Source organism: Cebidichthys violaceus, unplaced genomic scaffold, assembly GCF_023349555.1.
Source record: "Cebidichthys violaceus isolate CVI_PGR_0920_01 unplaced genomic scaffold, fCebVio1.0.p SCAF_33, whole genome shotgun sequence".
Lineage (NCBI taxonomy): Eukaryota > Metazoa > Chordata > Actinopteri > Perciformes > Stichaeidae > Cebidichthys > Cebidichthys violaceus.
In genome coordinates, this window is record NW_027176517.1 from 3,035,256 (window position 1) to 3,053,649 (window position 18,394).

The 18,394-nt window shown below is 40.5% G+C and overlaps 1 protein-coding gene across 2 annotated transcripts; it reads right to left on the reverse strand.

Annotated features, from left to right (window-relative positions):
- Positions 1 to 23: 23 nt before the first annotated feature.
- Positions 24 to 18,292, reverse strand: fam102bb (family with sequence similarity 102 member Bb). Of its 2 annotated transcripts, none has more exons than XM_068725025.1 (11): positions 18,035 to 18,292; positions 14,672 to 14,792; positions 13,694 to 13,723; positions 13,180 to 13,296; positions 12,649 to 12,695; positions 11,613 to 11,707; positions 9,372 to 9,470; positions 5,764 to 5,998; positions 4,715 to 4,851; positions 3,731 to 3,800; positions 24 to 2,917 (listed from the first exon to the last, which is right to left on the reverse strand). In XM_068725025.1, the coding sequence occupies exons 1-11, from the start codon at positions 18,178 to 18,180 to the stop codon at positions 2,875 to 2,877; spliced, it is 1,140 nt and encodes a 379-aa protein (XP_068581126.1). In that variant the 5' UTR covers positions 18,181 to 18,292; the 3' UTR covers positions 24 to 2,874. The 2 variants fall into 2 exon arrangements, with proteins under 2 accessions (XP_068581126.1, XP_068581125.1); XM_068725024.1 differs by having other exon boundaries at positions 9,372 to 9,473.
- Positions 18,293 to 18,394: the final 102 nt, after the last annotated feature.

Consider the following 18,394-nt stretch of genomic DNA (forward strand, 5'->3'; position numbering starts at 1 on the left):
TTGAAGCACAATCTCATACATGCTCAAGGTTTTAGATGGTTTTATTCAACAGTGCGAGGTACACATTTGAAGCATCCAGCACACTCGTTCAGGAAGAAAACGTTGGCCGAGAGGACAAGTCTGTGACGGGAAACACTGGACAGCGTCAGAACAGATCACTTTACAGGAGAATACATTTGACAGTTTAATATACAGTTTTATAACAGCTTCACAGAAGAGAAGAAGAGACCATGTTTGTAACAACATGTTAGGTACCGAGATAATCATACCTGTGTCACACAGGTAAAACAAATGATTTTTATCACAAAAAAACACTCTAAAAACTCCAATAGTTGATATATGTTGGCCATAAATCATATACTTAACACCGTCTTAACTGCGTAGTGACACTTTTTTTCTTAATAAAATATTTAGCAAAAATATGGCACAATATCAGCACTGACAGATTCAAAAACAAAGATGATATCTTTTAAAGATGAGATTTAAATCATGCCAAAAATAAAAAACACACTGATTTACAGTTACATCATACGCTGCGCAAACATCTGCTTTAACATGGAAGTAATGAGAACAAAATGTTTTCCTACATGCTAAAGAGGCAAGCGGAATCGTTCCTTGGATGTGGTAATATTCAGATTAAAAGATGGCACGATATCAAATGAGGAAAAGCTAACAGAAGGACGTCTTCATCATGCTGAACGTACAGACATAGGACAGAACGGTGACGTATAGTTAAAACACCATACACTGATGACACGTGTGCGGATATTAATAGAACACAGATATAGTTTATCAAGAAGAGGAAGTATCCTACCTCTACTATGGCTTATGACAGAAGATTACAGATACTGTACAGTCTGTTTTCAATAGTTAGAATGCATCTTAATATTGTCTGAATATGCATAGGCCTGACAGGGTCCCAGGTAATAACAGTGTGTTGTGTACTTTGACAAATTCTCTAATAAACTGAATAAATTAGACTGGAAAGGTAAATAGTCGACGTGCCCGATACTATCAGGCTTTCAAAACTCTCACCTTGATTTAGTTTGAGATTAGATTGTGATCACTCGTGTGTTGATTGTGTTGGATAATTAAAGTGGTTTTAAGATGTTAGGTAGGGTACAGATACAAACAGAACTATCACTCTGGGTCTTTTTTTTAAAACAGGTGCTGTTGAGTATCGTCTTCATGGCAGTGGATTACTTAACTAGTCCTTCTCTGTACAATCATTAAGTGAAACACATTACTTTATGCAACAGTCACACACAAACACAATTGTTAGTACATCACAGGATCTTTGTTCACTGATGGAAGCTTCCTGGTCAACAGGCCGGCTCAGACAGACGTAGAGGTGCAAAGCATAGGTGTACAATAGATACATGAGATATATGCCCTTCTACAGTAAGATTCATCATAGAAGCCCCTTTTTATATTCCGTGTTTACTGCTCTACAAAGGCAGACAGTAGTATATTTATTTTTATAATTTAGGCTGAGTCCTTAACCCCAAACAAAGAATAGCCATAAAGAGGAAGAAAAAGAAGCAGATACTGCACACTGCGTTTGGTTCTTTGGTGAATTTGACGTGTCTGTACCCACAAAATGTGTTCTTTCAGCTATCTTGTCCTTGTTTACGAAAATAAACTTTATTTTGATTATTTATTGTTTTTAGATTACAGGAATTAAATGTATATGTTTTTGTGGGTGTCTGTCTTTACATCTATTGATATATATTTATAGTAAAATCAATATAATAATTTTCAAATTAATACATTAGTGATTTGAAGGTAGCTTAAACACACCAAAGCACATTAATGTCACTAGAGTCAAAAGAAAAGATGGAGGTTACTGAGATCTGTTAAGGTAACTAGATTACCAAGATGTCAGTTCATGTTAAAAAGATTTGAAAACTCAGTTTTGAACAAATATGTTGTGACCTTTGTAAGGCAGAATAGTACTGTAGGGTTTTCTACACGAGAAATGATGAGATCATCTTGTGTTTACGATTAAGCAAATTGTTCATGTTCTCCCATTTTCCAAGAGAACACATCACATCCCTCCACTCAACCAGGATAACAGTTTCTACTTAAAGTGGTCTTTGACACACACACACACACACACACACACACACACACACACACACACACACACACACACACACACACACACACACACACACACACACACACACACACACACACACACACACACACACACACACACACCTCGAGTCTGAGGCCTCGTCTTTGTAGTAAAACATTCTCAACTTCAAAACACCGACGGTCGTCAGAGCGCCAACAACTACAATGTTTTTAAGCAGCTTATAGGCGAATATTAAAAAGAACATCCTATTTGAAAAGGAAGGTCTAAAACAAACACTGAGAGACTAAAGGAATGTATTGAAAGCGCATTGCATACTCTTCTTCAGTGTATTCTGATGATGCACACACACACAGCCTGTCCCGGTGTCCTCCATTAGAGAGAAAGATTAACCGTTTTCTTTCACTTCCTAACCGCTTTAATTGAGTTGGTTCGGATGCTGGCTGATGAAGTTGACCTCAAATAGATGAGGCTAATCTACACCCAGAAAATGAGTTTGTTACATACATGTTAATATTTTGAACCATCTGGCAATGCGTCGTTTCCCTTCATATGTGTATGTTTACCCCGAGATAATAACGGGTTACCTCTCTATCAGCGAGCTACGGTGTCCTACGGGACTCTTGAACACAGCAGGGCACTGTTGTGAGGTCAGACAGGGAGCTGATCAGGTTGTGTGTGTGCTGTAGGAATGCAGATTGAAATTGACACTGCCTCGCCTCCAGTGTTTTTTTTGATACAAGCCGTGTCAGTCCACCTCTGAAAGGCTGCAGGTCTTAACGCTTTATCACCACCTGCTCGTACGCTCCAGCTCCCACCCTGGGACAACGAGAAAAGCTGATATTAGCAACTCGGTGTAGTATCTGGCACACACATCACACAGTAGAGTCGAATCAATCATTCCCTCTTTCAAGAGTTTCAGCTACAGTGTCACTCGGCCCTGCAGTGGTTTAATCTACTGGGCGCCATGACAGCATTCTCTAATCCTGACCCAACTTACTTGTAAAATGCCTTTAACTTCCACTCCCACCCACACAAAGAGCAGATACTTGGCAGCTAATATCCATGTTGTGTCTGCATAAGCTAAACTTCTGTGGCTGATTCCATTGGTTTGATAGGTCGGTATCATCTTACTAGCAGTAGTGCAGCTGTTATTCCTACTTATCTAGCTCCTCTTGTCTTACAAATAGTTACTTGTTATATATCAGTTTCACACTCCTCTCCGACCTAGAGTACCTTTTTTAAAGTGGCCATGAATCCTTTTCTCACCCAAGCACACAGCCGATACTCTGCAGCATGACACAGCTTTATATCTACATTGTGAGACGTTTGACTTAAACCAAAAATGTCTACCTCATGGTGGTGCTAGAGGACAGGTTTGTTATAAAAATATCATGGCAATCCATCTAGTAGCTGTGAACCAAAGTGGTGGATCAACCCTCAGACTTATATTGCTATCCTTATTCCCATTTGGAATAAAAGCTGAAACAGTAAAGTAAAAGATCTCCTAGACAGCAGTTTTTGCACCAATAATTGTTGAATCTGTAACAAAAGACTTAATCAACTCCCTCCACGCTCTCCATCTTCTATGAGAAAGAAATAATTTAGTACAAGTACGGTGAACGTGCTCACCTGGTGGGAAGGTGATGGCTTCCAAGGGCCGTGCTTCCCCCGGGGCCAACAAACAGACGCAAGCCTTCCTCTGGAGCAGACAGAGTTGCAGTAACATTGGGTCAGTACAGCGAGCATCCACATCCTGTATCATTCCTGTCATGAGGAGCAGCCAGTTGCTAGGCAATCTAAAAATAATCATGTATCGATAGCAGCTTTCTTTTCCTAGATTTGAGCTGCATGAGGCCTTGGAAAGAAAAACAATACTGTGCTCCACAGAGCACACAGACTGACTCACGGAGGCAACACGATACCGCCGAGTTATTTATTGTGTTACGCAAAGTAGCTGTGCAGCTAATGATTGATCCATACAACTGAAGGATGCGTTTGTGGTTAATTATAAAATTAACAGTTGGTCTATTGGTTGATTAGTTGATGGTCATTTGTCGGCAACTATTTTGATAATTGATTTAGGGTTTGAGTCCATTTTCAAGCAAAAATCCAAACATTTGCTGAAGCCAGCTTCATAAATATAAATATGCTCTTTTTCCAATTAAGAACATTGAATGGGCATTTATATCCTTACATTTTATAGACAAAATAATGAATAGATATTGGTAGATAGCAGCACTAGTCAATTTTTATTAGAATTTGTAGTATATAAAAGGGTAAAAAATGCAATTAAAAATGCAAATTATAAATAACCAGAGCACTTATTATTTAAAACACAGAAAAGCAGCAAATCTTTTAAATTGGAGACAGTGGAACCAGCACATTTTGTGCTTTTTTACTTCATAAATTACTTTTAATTTACGGTCAATCAAGTAATGGATTGTTTCTGCTACGAGTTTGACAATATGGTTGCGCTTTGTAACTTTCCTTGAAGAGTTGATACAAGAAGAAGGGTAAAATCGTCCTGGGAACATACTTAACACACAAAAGAATTAAAACCTGCAGATATGGTGATTCCCATAGATTTATTATTTCTCTGGATGTGTAGCTTACCTTCAGCACTGGAGTCCAGTAGGCTGGGTGTAAAGTCTTGACTCTGGAGAATCTTTTCTACAACATCGTCAGCATCCACCCGCGTGTCGTCCATCCTCTTCAGCTGAGACTCCATGGAGTCCTGCTTCACAGGGTGTCTTAGGAGAGGACATGAGAGAGTCATTCTGTGTCTATTTGACCAATAATGGCTTCCACTGCCAAATGGAAATGCTCTTTTATCATGAACGAATCTACATTTCATTTAGTGCTAAGCAGGGATGTGGTCAACCAGTAAGCCGAGGGATTCCATTGTGTTTTTAGTAGAATAGATGTCTCATTGTGCCTGCTGGGGGCGGCCTACCAGCACCTCTTAAGATCACCAATAATTAGTTTAATCCATACAAGAACTGTGGTTTTACAAGAGGATGTGAGCCAGGCTATTTGACTATGTGTTAGCTGGCGCAGGAACTTTCTGGACTCTTTTTGTCCCTGTGAGGTTCGTCAGTGGAGACTCGAGCTGCACGTGGTAGCAGGGTTAGGGTTAGGGTACAATTTATGAGAGTGGTACGGATTTTCTCATCTTTCTCTCTGAAAGAAAGCGAAAAGGCTAGTTTACCAAAACCAAATAATATCTGAATAAAGTAAAACATGCCACAGTGTGTAAGAAATACACAACTAAATGCTGGTCTTCAAAGAGGTTGGCTGAATATGAAGTGCACCTTCAACCAAAAAAGTACCTAAAACCCTCCCCAGTCTTGGGTTTGAGTTGTGGTCGGACATTTTTAGATTCCACAAACACAATGACTAACACTTTCATGAACACAAAGAGCCCCTATTGACACCACATAATGAAACCACAGATAGTCTTCCGCTGCTTCCTGAAATGTGATTATATCTAAAGTTTGTCAGCTTCCTTTAAAGAACTGCTCCTCTGTTTTGTGCTCATCACCTACAATAAAAAGTGATCACCACGACTTGCTGCTTCCTCTTCATTAAACAGAACTATGATTATTGTCTGGATGTACTTTTCACAAAATACATTTCTTGACCAATGACCTAAAGAGACTCACCGGTTGAGTCGTTCACAGGACGAAGCGCTCCTTACTGGTGTACCCGCCGGGTTGCTAGTGGTGGCGTTGGGGACTGGGTGTTCGGGTAGAGCAGGACAGGGTCTGGACTCACGGTCCCGGTCCTCGCTGGGCTCCGGGATGCTGCCGATGCCCGTCGAGGCGCTGCCAACCGAATGGTTTCTCCGGTGGCTGAACTCTGACATGCTGGAGGAGCGGGAGTGACCTGTGCTGTATCCTGAGATAGATGGCAAAGATTTTATAATTTATTACTATTTTTATAAGAGTATGTACAGTTGTGGTCAAAAGTTTACATACACTTGTAAAGAACATAATGTCATGGCTCTCTTGAGTTTCCAGTTATTTCTACAACTTTGATTTTTCTCTGATAGAGTGATTGGAACAGATACTTCTTTGTCACAAAAAACATTCATGAAGTTTGGTTCTTTCATGACTTTATTATGGGTTAACAGAAAAAGTGATCAAATCTGCTGGGTCAAAGATATACATACAGCAGTGCTAATATTTGGTTACATGTCCCTTGGCCATTTTCACTTCAATTAGGCGCTTTTGGTAGCCATCCACAAGCTTCTGGCAAGCTTCTCGTTGAATCTTTGACCACTCCTCTTGACAGAATTGGTGCAGTTCAGTTAAATTTGAGGGCTTTCTGACATGGACTTGTTTCTTGAGCATTGTCCACATGTTCTCAATGGGATTTAAGTCAGGACTTTGGAAAGGCCATTCTAAAACCCTAATTCTAGCCTGATTTAGCCATTCCATTACCACTTTTGATGTGTGTTTGGGGTCATTGTCCTGTTGGAACACCCAACTGCGCCCAAGACCCAACCTTCGGGCTGATGATTTTAGGTTATCTTGAAGAATTTGAAGGTAATCCTCCTTCTTCATTATCCCATTTACCCTCTGTAAAGCACCAGTTCCATTGGCAGCAAAACAGCCCCACAGCATAATACTACCACCACCGTGCTTGACGGTAGGCATGGTGTTCTTGGGGTTAAAGGCCTCACCTTTTCTCCTCCAAACATATTGCTGGGCATTGTGGCCAAACAGCTCGATTTTTGTTTCGTCTGACCACAGAACTTTCCTCCAGAAGGTCTTATCTTTGTCCACGTGATCAGCAGCAAACTTCAGTCGAGCCTTAAGGTGGCGCTTTTGGAGCAAGGGCTTCCTTCTTGCACGGCAGCCTCTCAGTCCATGGAGATGCAAAACACGCTTGACTGTGGACACTGACACCTGTGTTCCAGCAGCTTCTAATTCTTGGCAGATCTGCTTTTTGGTGGTTCTCGGTTGACTCTTCACCCTCCTGACCAATTTTCTCTCAGCGGCAGGTGATAGCTTGCGTTTTCTTCCTGATCGTGGCAGTGACAAAAAAGTGCCATGCACTTTATACTTACAAACAATTGTTTGCACTGTTGCTCTTGGGACCTGCAGCTGCTTTGAAATGGCTCCAAGTGACTTTCCTGACTTGTTCAAGTCAATGATTCGCTTTTTCAGATCCATGCTGAGCTCCTTTGACTTTCCCATTGTAGCGTTTGTGGGCGTTTGTATCCAATGAGCCCTATTTAAATGGCCTCAGAGAAGTCACCAGCTGTAGTCACTCATAATCACTCACAAGAAGTTAAGAGGCCATGCTATGAAGCTCATTTCATTGACACAACTTTCTAAGTCACCAAAATTGCTAATTCATGTTGCTGTATGTATATTTTTGACCCAGCAGATTTTGGCACTTTTTCTGTTAACCCATAATAAAGTCATGAAAGAACCAAACTTCATGAATTTTTTTTGGGACAAAGAAGGGTTCTGTGCCAATCACTCTATCAGAGAAAAATCAGAGTTGTAGAAATAACTGGAAACTCAAGAGAGCCATGACATTATGTTCTTTACAAGTGTATGTAAACTTTTGACCACAACTGTATGTAACTGTATGCCCTGAGGAAATCCTGCAAACATGTATTGTAGTATTGAAAATATTGCAAACACCAGCTAACAAGATTCATTAAATTACGTATTGTATGCAAGTTATAATTTCTGCAGTTAAAGTCCAAAAATTGCTGTGAATAAGTGTAGAAGAAGATAAGATTTACTGCCTAATATCTGAAATAAAACAAATCATGAATCAATGATCTGTTCTTCATGAGAGGCATTATACGTGTTGTTTTTGGGGGGCAAAACTAATTTTGCTGCGCTGTCGACCAGATTTGCAACTTGCAGTGTTTTAAAAGATTTAGCCGTTCAGTAGTTTCAGTGACACGCAAACACTGCTTCATAAAACTAACTTTGTAAAAACGCATTTCAGTAATGCTAGCACACTGTTTTATCATTATTGTCGCTATTGTATATTATTGTTTGAGTATTTTATTACATTTTATTTTTGTATTATTTTAATTGCGAATGTTTTAATCCGGGTTCAACCATGTAAATCACTTTGACTAGAAAATGCATTTCTTGCAGAAAATGTGTCTGAATGCTGGCAGCTGGAAATAATTACAAAGCATTGCTAAAAATACAGAAATCTTAACGCACAAGTGCATCGCACTGAAAAACTGAACTGCATTACATAAAGAAGCTGAGAGCTGAAATACATTGCTAGAAAAGCTGGAAGCTAAATTGTAATCCTGTCTCAGGGGAATCACTGAAATACTACTTTCTGTCCAAGTACTTACCGTTTCATTCTGCCCAAATACTACTCTGTCTACTTGAAGTTTTAAAGGTTTATTCCACTAAAATGCTTCTTTCTATCCAAGTACTTACAGTTTTAAAGATAATTCTACCCAAATATTATTTTCTGTCTAAGGACTTATACTTCTAATGATTTGTTCCACCAAAATACTACTTTCTTTTACAGATTTGTACTTTTAAAGGTTTATTCCAGCCAAATACTACTTTCTTCCTTTCATCTTCGACCTTTGACAGTATTACAGTTCAGCTTCCAGCTTTTTTAGGTTTAGGGTCAGCTGTTAGCTTCTTTATGTATTAGGGTTAGGGTTTAAGCTTTTGACTCTGCAAGTTTTAAATTTCAGTTTTTCAGAAGTGCAATGCATTTGTGCTTTAAAAGTTCTGTATTTACAGCAATGCTTTGCAATTCATTTAAGCATTCAATTGCTACATTTTCTGCAGGTTAGTTATTATTATTATTATCATCATCATCATCATCATCATCATTATTATCTGGGCATCAGTTCATTACAGCCATGGAAGGGCATACTCCCCACAAACTAATATGAGGCAGGAAATGTAAAACATTGGCGGGCCATTAGAGCTGCTCTCAGTGCATCTTCCTACTTCCCCTGATCTTTTATTACAGTCATCTGATCTGCCTGTAATGGAAACTGGAGCCTCAGGTTTGAACTGCTCTGGTGGATTGTCAATGGAAAATGATTGTACCACTTCGCTCCTCTTTAGTCAAAAGCTTTGTGTGCATTATGTAGTTGAGGCTGTTTTAATTCCGTCACTCACCAATCCAGCTTTGACAGCCACAAACATTATATCAAGATCCAAAAAGCGGTCTCGATGATTGCCTGCCATCAATGTCAGGTCCACAACAGTGAATCTAAAATAAAAACTTTAGATGTTTTAAACGGGTGTTCCCGTACCTGAGAGTTTGGACTGTTGGCTGGCGTAGCTGGATGTTCGGGAGTGGCCGCACCCCCCAAGATCATCAGAAACAACAGGACACTTCCCTTCTCGACTCTCTGCTGCATTAGAAAGAACAGAAGAAGAGACAAACGGGATGACAACAGCGCTACATGTGTCTGTTCTTCTATTGAACTGCCATAATTTAAGTAAAAAAGCCACATGTTCAGGTTTTCTTATGCCTCCTCGAATAGTCAGAAACTGGGGCCAAATAAGCACGAAATCTGCAGAGACCCACGCTTTGTTCTTATTTAATACCGCAGCTCATTGTTAGCTCAATACACCAGATGTGTGGCATAGATAGGTTTGTGAATGAAAGCAGAAATAGCTGAACCAAATCATTTCTGAAGTGAAAAGTTGTGGTTATGTGCTCAGCCAAAATTAAAACAGGAACACAGAAAAAAACCTGATAATTCAACAACACAGGTTTCCTTTTGTAAATGATCAAGTATGCTTGTCAACATACTGTTCTCTTCTTTAAATTAGACAGACATGACCATACATTTCCAGCCCCAGATAGTTTATAAAGCACCTGTTCATATGAAAGAGATTGTGTTACTAGCTGTTGATTTGTTGCTTATTTCTACAAACAGGCAACAGTTACACCAACAGAGACAACTTCCCTCTGCCTCCCACACCACACACTGTCCCTTACTTCAGCATCCCTGAATTAATGAGCGACTGACCACTGCAGTGGCTCTGCCTGGGTTGTAGCAAAAATGAACACATTTGAAAGGAATTATTATTCAATACTGTTACCATATTTGTCCCATGATAACAACAGCATCAGACAAAGAGGGGAACCAAAGAGCAAAAATAATATGACAATTTTGAAAACAGATGGAACTGTACGTACAATAGTATTTAAAAACATGTGCAGCAACATGAACATGTGTGCCACTATTTTAATGTGAAGTAGGCAAACCTGAGCTGCAAGAAAGCAGAACAGTTCAGAGTTCAAATGTCTGCAGGACAGGAAGAAAAGTTCTGCGCCTCAGCAACACAACAGAAATAAAGACACCGTTTCAGGAGACGTTATCTCTGAGCTGCATAGCTGGGTTTTATCCCCCAATATAACTGCAAGTGAAAAGAAGGTCTCATCTGCCCAAAAAGTAAACAGTCGTGTGAAATGTAATAAAGCAGTGTGCAGTGATCATGGACAGAAACAGGTGGTATGAAAATGTTTCTTGCCATTTTATCTTAAAATTTGTTAAAAATGACAAATAAATGAATCTGTAGAATTCTTGTGTAGAATTCATTGTTTTGTGCAAAGACGAAGACGATCTTTATTATTATGAACAAAAACTCTTGATTCTAACTCTCATGCAGGTCATTTTTGACCCACTTGTAGGTTCCAGTGACCGATGCATCCAAAGGTTAACAGAATCTCTCAATGTATTGTTTGTCACAACATGTCTGGGAGGGTAAGCATACAGGAATATATTATATCAAAAATCCATTTGAATTGATACTGCTCACACACGTGAAACACACCTGCACATTCACTGCAAACATGCCAAGACAGGATGATGCTGATGAATAAAAAATTGTGCACATGCAAATTACACAACCCCCCCAGACAGACTCGCTTGCACACACTCCTATTTTTAACCATGTAAGAGCCTACAGGACAGAGCAGATTGTAGCCGATCTAAAAGAGAACTAGTTTAAATTATACATGAAAGAGCTGCGCTACATTCTGAAGCTTCCAGGAGGAACAACACTGCGATGTGTTCACACATGGAGAAACACACACAGAGCAAGAGAGATGGGGGTGAAACACAGCAGAGAAGTGTAACAGCTGGAAAAGAAATATCTTCATAGTGCTGGATGGGAGATGAATAGCAGTTACATAAAGCACGAGTGCATCCTGCTGCAGAGTGCACACATACTAAACTATATTGGCCTGCACCTTACTGCTGATGTAAGTTGCTAAACTCTGTGACAAATAAGGCTTTCCCTCTCGTAGCTCCTTCACAATAAAAGCCATTCATTAACCAGTGTGGAACCTTTTAATAATGTGAGCAGCATGCAGTGGTCGGTTTGCATTAGCAGCAGCTGTTAGGAGTGATTTCAAAGCTGTTAATGTAGAGCGACACAAGTGAGTTTTTGCTGAACAAAACCTGTACGTTTCTGTGTGGGAAAGCCAATGGGATGACTAAGCAGACCAGAGGAGTGTAACGAGGAGCGACTTGTCTCACCAGAACAACCCTTCTGCGAGTCTCCTCCCCTCCTCTCCTCTAGCAGGCTCTCTCCATCCCCCTGGATCCCGATCACTGTGGCTGTGGAGGGAGGCCTGGTGACAAGGAAGACAGTCAGGCTCTCTCTCCTGTCTTGTATTTCATTTCATGTGTCAATTGTTCATAAATACAAAGCAAGGTGAGAGAGACATAAACAGGGAGCAATGGGGGAGGGAGGACTATAACATTAAGATTAATCAAAGGAAAATACCATTAAGTTAGCTATAAAAGCTAAGAAGTGAATATACTGTAGACACTCAATGTTTCAATAAATGCTGCAATAACAGAAGATGCAGCTTTTTGCATTAACATACAGGCTACTGAATAATTTTTAGGTCGAATGTTGCCCTTGGGTGAAGCAGCATTTCCCTCTCTGTGCTGACACACTTTCACTGAAATCATATTTATACTAGAATGACAACTTACAGTTCGTCACACGCAGGATGAACTAAATCAGTGCTTTTGACATGCGAAAGTCTGATGAGCCAACAGTTCTTTAGTCAGCGTATATCTGTCTCATTCCATTCCCATGAAACTTTCCCAAGTCTAGCTGTCAGCAGCACACTAACAGCAGCATTCTTGGATTCGCTCCAAAACAAATGCAATCAGCAGCAGATTTGACGTCATAACTTTGGCACAGAATAAATACAAATACTTCTTTTCTAAGACGTTGGCAGTATTTGATAGTGGTAGTAGAGATACAGACAGGACATGTGGAGAAAGAGAGGACACTGCTTTAAATTACAGTCCGCTCCAGGTCAGTTATATCTACATTTTGGCAAACTCAGAGTCGAGCACAGGCCAAGCTGAGAATAGTTTAATTCTCAAGCTTCTGTATTTAAATGGCTTTACAATTGAAATTGTATGGTTAAGAGTCCCAAACGACTGAACTACAATCAGCTGACACACTTCCTGACACACCTAATACAGACTATGAACTGCAGACCAAAGCAGATTTTGCGCCATACTCAAGTGGAAAACTATCACTTTAACTTACGTTTTAAAACAGGGATCCCCTGACATGAGCTGTGTACTGATGATGACCTAAGAATAGAAAAAGACACTTGTTAGTTTATTCAGGTTTGCTTTGCATTCAGTTTCCATTGGCCCGGATTCTTGGTTTAAGGAAAGAAAGGGAAAGGTGTTTTTGGTTCAAGCATAGTTGTTTCAAATTTACAAGAATCAAGAAATAAACTCCAAAAGTCACTGGAGAACTGTAGATGAACCATCTCATCTTTTGGGGATCATTCTCTTTTTTTTTTGCCTTTTTGTTCATTAGTTTTGTCACAAATTAAAGACTGTTATACACAATATAAAGCAGATAATATATAAAATACAATAATTTCTGGCTACAATCTAATGGCCTAACTGGCAACCTAGCCATTTTTTTTCCAAGCAATCCTAAATGTTTTTGCAAAAAACATTTTCCTTGCGTACTTCCTAGTTGAGCAAAACACCAGGCTTGTATTTCCACCTAAAGAAGTCAAATCAGACCGGTGTGGATGTGACACCGGAGCTCGAATGTTACCTTGAGAATGGAGTTATCCTGGCGGGTATTTTTGGTATCGTAGCCTTCCAGCAGACATCTGCGAGTTGTATTCCCTGAGCCGGCAAACTCTGCTAAATTCAAATCTGCAAAACCAAGCTGAAGGAGAAAAATGACACGAGTGAACTTTGCTTTCTCCCAGGAGGCCGATGTTTAGACCAGTCAGCACTATGACAATCTCTAGATGTGACATGACAACAGTGAGCACATTTTAAAACAAAATATTTAATCTTCTACAATGTCAAGATTAAGGGGGAGAGGGCTTTTATCTCGTCGAGAAAGTCTAAATTTAGCATGCTCAGTAAATAATTACTTGCAAACAGTGAAAGGGAGACGGAATGACTCCATGAGCCAACCTGCAGGCAGTGAAGGCCATCTGTGCGCAACGGGCCCACATGGCTATCTACATAAATACGGCTGATTACTGTAAATCTAGGTGACCTGGAGGTTGGGTTAGGAGATGGGGGTTGAATGAAGCAAGTGTGTGAGGAATCACCTTTGCATATGCCTTCCCACCTTTCAGCTCCTGGAAAAGAGAAGCAGAAACATCAAAATGAAACATCAAAATTCATGCTTCATTCAAGCAGGAATAGGTTTAAAAAAATAAGAAAGTTTAATTAAATGTTTTAGCTCCGTACAAATCAAGATATTGATTCACACTCTCCAGTCCCGGCACTATAAATGGTATGTGTCCTTACACGAGTTATTGACCATTTAAGACTTAAAACTAATTTAATACTGGTCCGGTAAACTATAACAATATTACAAATATGCTACTTTCCATCAGAGGAGAAATCACAGCAACACTGTACAATTCTGATGTTGGGTCCAAATGGTAGCAATAGGTTGCTGCTTGACATTTTAAAGTTCAAAACCAAAATACTGGTAAAGTAAAATAACACAGGGTTCTGGGTACTTGACATGCTCCATGTTCTAAAACAAAGAGGGCACGGCACACCAGGAACAGCTTGCAGCTACGGTGAGCAAACACAAGATGCCCTTTCAGGCTTATTCAGGCTTATCCACTCCCTTGTTTTTTCTACCGTATATCCTAAAAACTACGTAACGTGACACGAGGGAACAACCAGAGAACGCTCGTGTTTAAGGTTAAATGTTAGAGGAGAGAAAAGGTCAAAGATTTCACTGTGAGGAGTCTGTTTTCTTCAGATTGCTGTGCTTGCCGACTGCGTTTTAGAGTTCATATTTCACACTCCAGTTTCAATTTGCTGTATAAAAAGTGAATGTAACCAATACTGGAATTTAAACCCAGGTACACCAATTCTGTCAGCAAGGATGAGACACTCCTCTTTTTTTGCTTCCTTGTTTTTACACCGACATGAACAATAGCCATAAAATCCTCGCCCGACGCATCTTTAACCTGAACCTCGTCATCCCCGTGCAAAGTGTCACATTATGGATCAACAACACTATGGAGGTGTATCTGAAATGTGAACACAGTGGCTTCATACGGTACCTTTCTGACTGACACCCGGCACACACAGGGGTCCAGTACCCCCGTCCCTGCATTGGCGCTCATCTTGCAGGGGAACGAGAACCGTTTCCTCCATCGAACACAGTTGGCCTGCACCGGCTCCCTGTGAGAGCAAATCACGCAAACAAAGACCATCGTTAGGCACTCTGTTAGGTCAGATATCATGATTTTGTTCTGCTTAGGTTGCATGTTGGGGTCTAAGGGATCATTTACAATTGGACGTTAGACATCTTGGGTTGAGATTGGTGCTAAAACTGGCAGGGTTTGGGATTTCATTCCTCATGAAGCTTAATCGTTCTAACGCGTCTCTGTACAGCTGAAAAACCGGCTCATTTCCTCTCGTGGTTTGGAAAACGCACATTGTAACCTCCGATGAACGGTCTGGCTCTGTACCAGAATTATAATGCATCATATATTATACATGGGAAAGAATGTTTATGACAATATAACAAAAAAAAGTTAAAAGCTGGCATTGATTAGCTGAACTGTTTCGTAGCTGTAGTACTTCTTTTTCGATGAAATGGTTTTCAGATTTAAAACATAAAACCATTTTTAGACTTGTTGTTTTTGTGTGTCTGCTTCAGCACCATATTCAACATGTGAGAACGTTGGCTTCTTTTGTAAAATGCAAGAATGGTTGTGAAAGAAATATATTATTTAAAGCAAATTGTTAAAGCAAGTCTCATTGCATTAATTTTAATATCATTATTAAATAACAATGAAAGCCACTCGGGTTGAATAACTACTGGATTAACAATCCTCACATCTCTTCCCGGTTCAAGCTCACTAATTACAGTCCTGTTTTCACCTGTGGCTCGTTCCACTGCTCAATCGGCGGCAGGTGTAGCTCGTTAAGACACGAGAGTAATAAAGAAATGCATGCACACGCATCCGCCGCCAATAACCTGAGGGTAAAATCCAATGAGAGTGAGGTGTAGCCGACTCTCAGTGAGAACATGAGATGAAGTGAAAGAGAGAAGAGCGCGTATGCGTGGGCAGCATCTCGATACCCCAGATGGCCTCTCTCTCACTGGCATCCTCTCCTCTCCCACTCTCCCAACCAACTCCCGTCTGTCAAGACAGCCCACGTGCCATTCATTTAGATCAGCTTTGCTGGATTTAAATACAAGCAGAGCTGATGGTTTTCTCACATGTAGTACCAATTACAACAATGCAACAAGTCAAAAAAAAAAACTGACAACAGTTTGCATGTGAAATAAGGACAGCAAGAGACAAGGGACACAAACATAAATGTCACAGACGTGTTGCCGACATAAGACGATTACCAGGGTGTGCAGATCCCTGTTTAAGACAGTTAGACTGACTGAATGTTCAGGCCCGAGTTGTGCCCCGCATCCCAGCCTCCGTCAATAAGAAGTACCAGTTGCATGACTAATGTTTTACAAACGCTGACTTCATCCTAGGCTTGATACACTTTAGAGAGTGAACTCCCACAGCCGGAGAGGGAACTTCCAGCCAGCTGGACTCATGAATGCTTTGAGAATCCCAGCTTGACTGCATGTACTGTAACTCAGAGCACTTCTCAGCACAGCGAAATCCCATTAGTGACTGTGAGCAAGTCTGGCTTTAAGCACACGCAGAGGTTGTCTCTCTCGTCTCTATAGATGGGTCAGATATCTCGCTGAACTACAGCTGCTCTCCTTTCTAAAAGACAGATGTGGTCAGGCTTCAGGCATCTCACGAACACACAGAAAACCAATGGTTTTGACATGACTTTGGTGCAGGGTTTTCCTATCTCCAGCTATATTGCCCATAACAAGGAAAACTTGTTATGGGCAGGAACAAGGGTGCAGTCGTGATGACAACCCACACCAAAGGAAAAGAAAGGCTCATAAAACAACAAGCTTCATTTCCCCCTTACACTCACAGTGGGGATGACTCAAAAGAGACGCCAGAGGAAACATTGAAGTTTGCAGGTCTAACAAACACAACTGCTTCAGAAAAATGTCATTTAACAACACTCAAGACTCGTCACTACAAATTCTTCCGAGCTAAAACATTTCAGAGCCAGAGCAGGATGTTTTAATTAGAATCTCAACCATGTGAAATCCATTGACTGGGTTTGTGAGTTTAAGGAGCCATTTTACAGCATTGCTTCCATTTTATTTAGCTGCTATATTAAAATTACCTAAATGTTACAACCTTAGAAGTATATCCTGATTAACAAAGTCCAACACATCTATCAAGCCATAAGAGCTACTTACTGTAGAGCAAACAGGGGGCTTGTTACATAATGTGGGTGAAGCCCTCTAATCCCTACAGCTTCACTCCATTAAAATGCTTCTTCCCTTTCTCCAGTGCTAGAAGCCAGTCCACGTATCAGTGTAAACCGAAGACAAGACACAGACAGAGGATACGACTGTCTTTATGCGTTATAGTTCATTTAATATAAACAACTATGGGTTTTAGATTGTTGTTTGGAGGAAAAAAAGCAATACGAAGACATCACCTTGGGGTTAAGGACATTAATGGGAATTTTCTGACATATTTTAGATCCAATGACTAATCAATTACTCAAAAGAATAACTCAGCATTAATAAATGATGGAAATGATAACGATAAAAGCCACTTTAACTGAACTAAAAAGCACCAAACAGGTCTTTGCTTGTCTCAACTTAACAGCAATAATTGCATTAGTGTGACACTTCTGTGGACTCCAGGGTCAATAATGGGTATCAGGTAGTTTCCTGTCATGCCAAACAATTTAGTATTCACTGTCAGGTTCCTTTGAAATAAAGACAAAAAAAACCTATAGAGTGGGCAACTAATTTACAGTTTCAGTTGCCCTAGTGGGACAAACATGGTGTCAGTCAAACACCTACTTCGGTGCTAACAGGGGCCAGACATCAAAGACTGCTGATTAAACAATAGACCGAGGAGTTGTATGTATGTGACAGGTCAGCTGGCTCCTTATAGCACAGTAATCAATTCCACGAGGAAATTAAAGTTACACACCCTGTGAAATGTAAAGCGATGTCGCATGGACCACGAAGAGAATGCCAACTACTCAGCTAACGTTAGGGAATATTTAGGAGCACTATCTCTCGTGCTTTAAGTTTGTTCTAACCAGGTTTTAACAGGTCGGGTGCTATTCTGCCTCAGTCAACAGCTTTGACTGGAAGGTTACGATGAATGTGAACAAGCGAAAGCGCCGTTATCGCGGCATACAAGTGACTGACGTGAGCTAGTTTCTGTCATGTAGCACGTTAGCTGGTTAGCTTGTAGCTAAAGCTGCTCAGCTAGAAGATAACTACACGCTAAAGACAGCCATTAACGTTGTGCACTCGGTGTGTTTATGACCGTATAAACAGCAGACATCCTCACCGTGAAGACTCCTCGGAGAAGCCGCCGTCCAGCAGCCTGACTTTACAGAAGAGGACACCGTTGACAAAGGGGACAGACGAGAGCTCGTCCAGCTCAAAATCCACCTTAAACTTGAATTTCTTCTTTTTCATCATCATTAAATCCATACACAGATTCAGTACTCTCGAGAAGACGCTCTTATCTCGCTCGTCGCTGACATTACGGCCCCATTGTGTTGTCGTTCAGATACAGTGTTGTGCTGTGGAAGGATGGTGAAGATGCTGGTGACAACAGTCAAATCAGAGACGAACCGAGGCGACGAAGAAGAGCTACTTCCTATTGGGAATTTTCAAAATAAAAGGGTATGCTTCGAAACACTAA

Coding starts and splice junctions, on each gene's coding strand:
- fam102bb (XM_068725024.1), bottom strand. CDS start 18,180: ATGGATTTAATGATGATGAAAAAGAAGAAATTCAAGTTTAAGGTGGAT. Junction 14,793..18,034: donor TTCTCCGAGGAGTCTTCACG/GTGAGGATGTCT, acceptor TTGCTCTCACAG/GGAGCCGGTGCAGGCCAACT. Junction 13,297..13,693: donor GTGGGAAGGCATATGCAAAG/GTGATTCCTCAC, acceptor TTTCTCCTTCAG/CTTGGTTTTGCAGATTTGAA.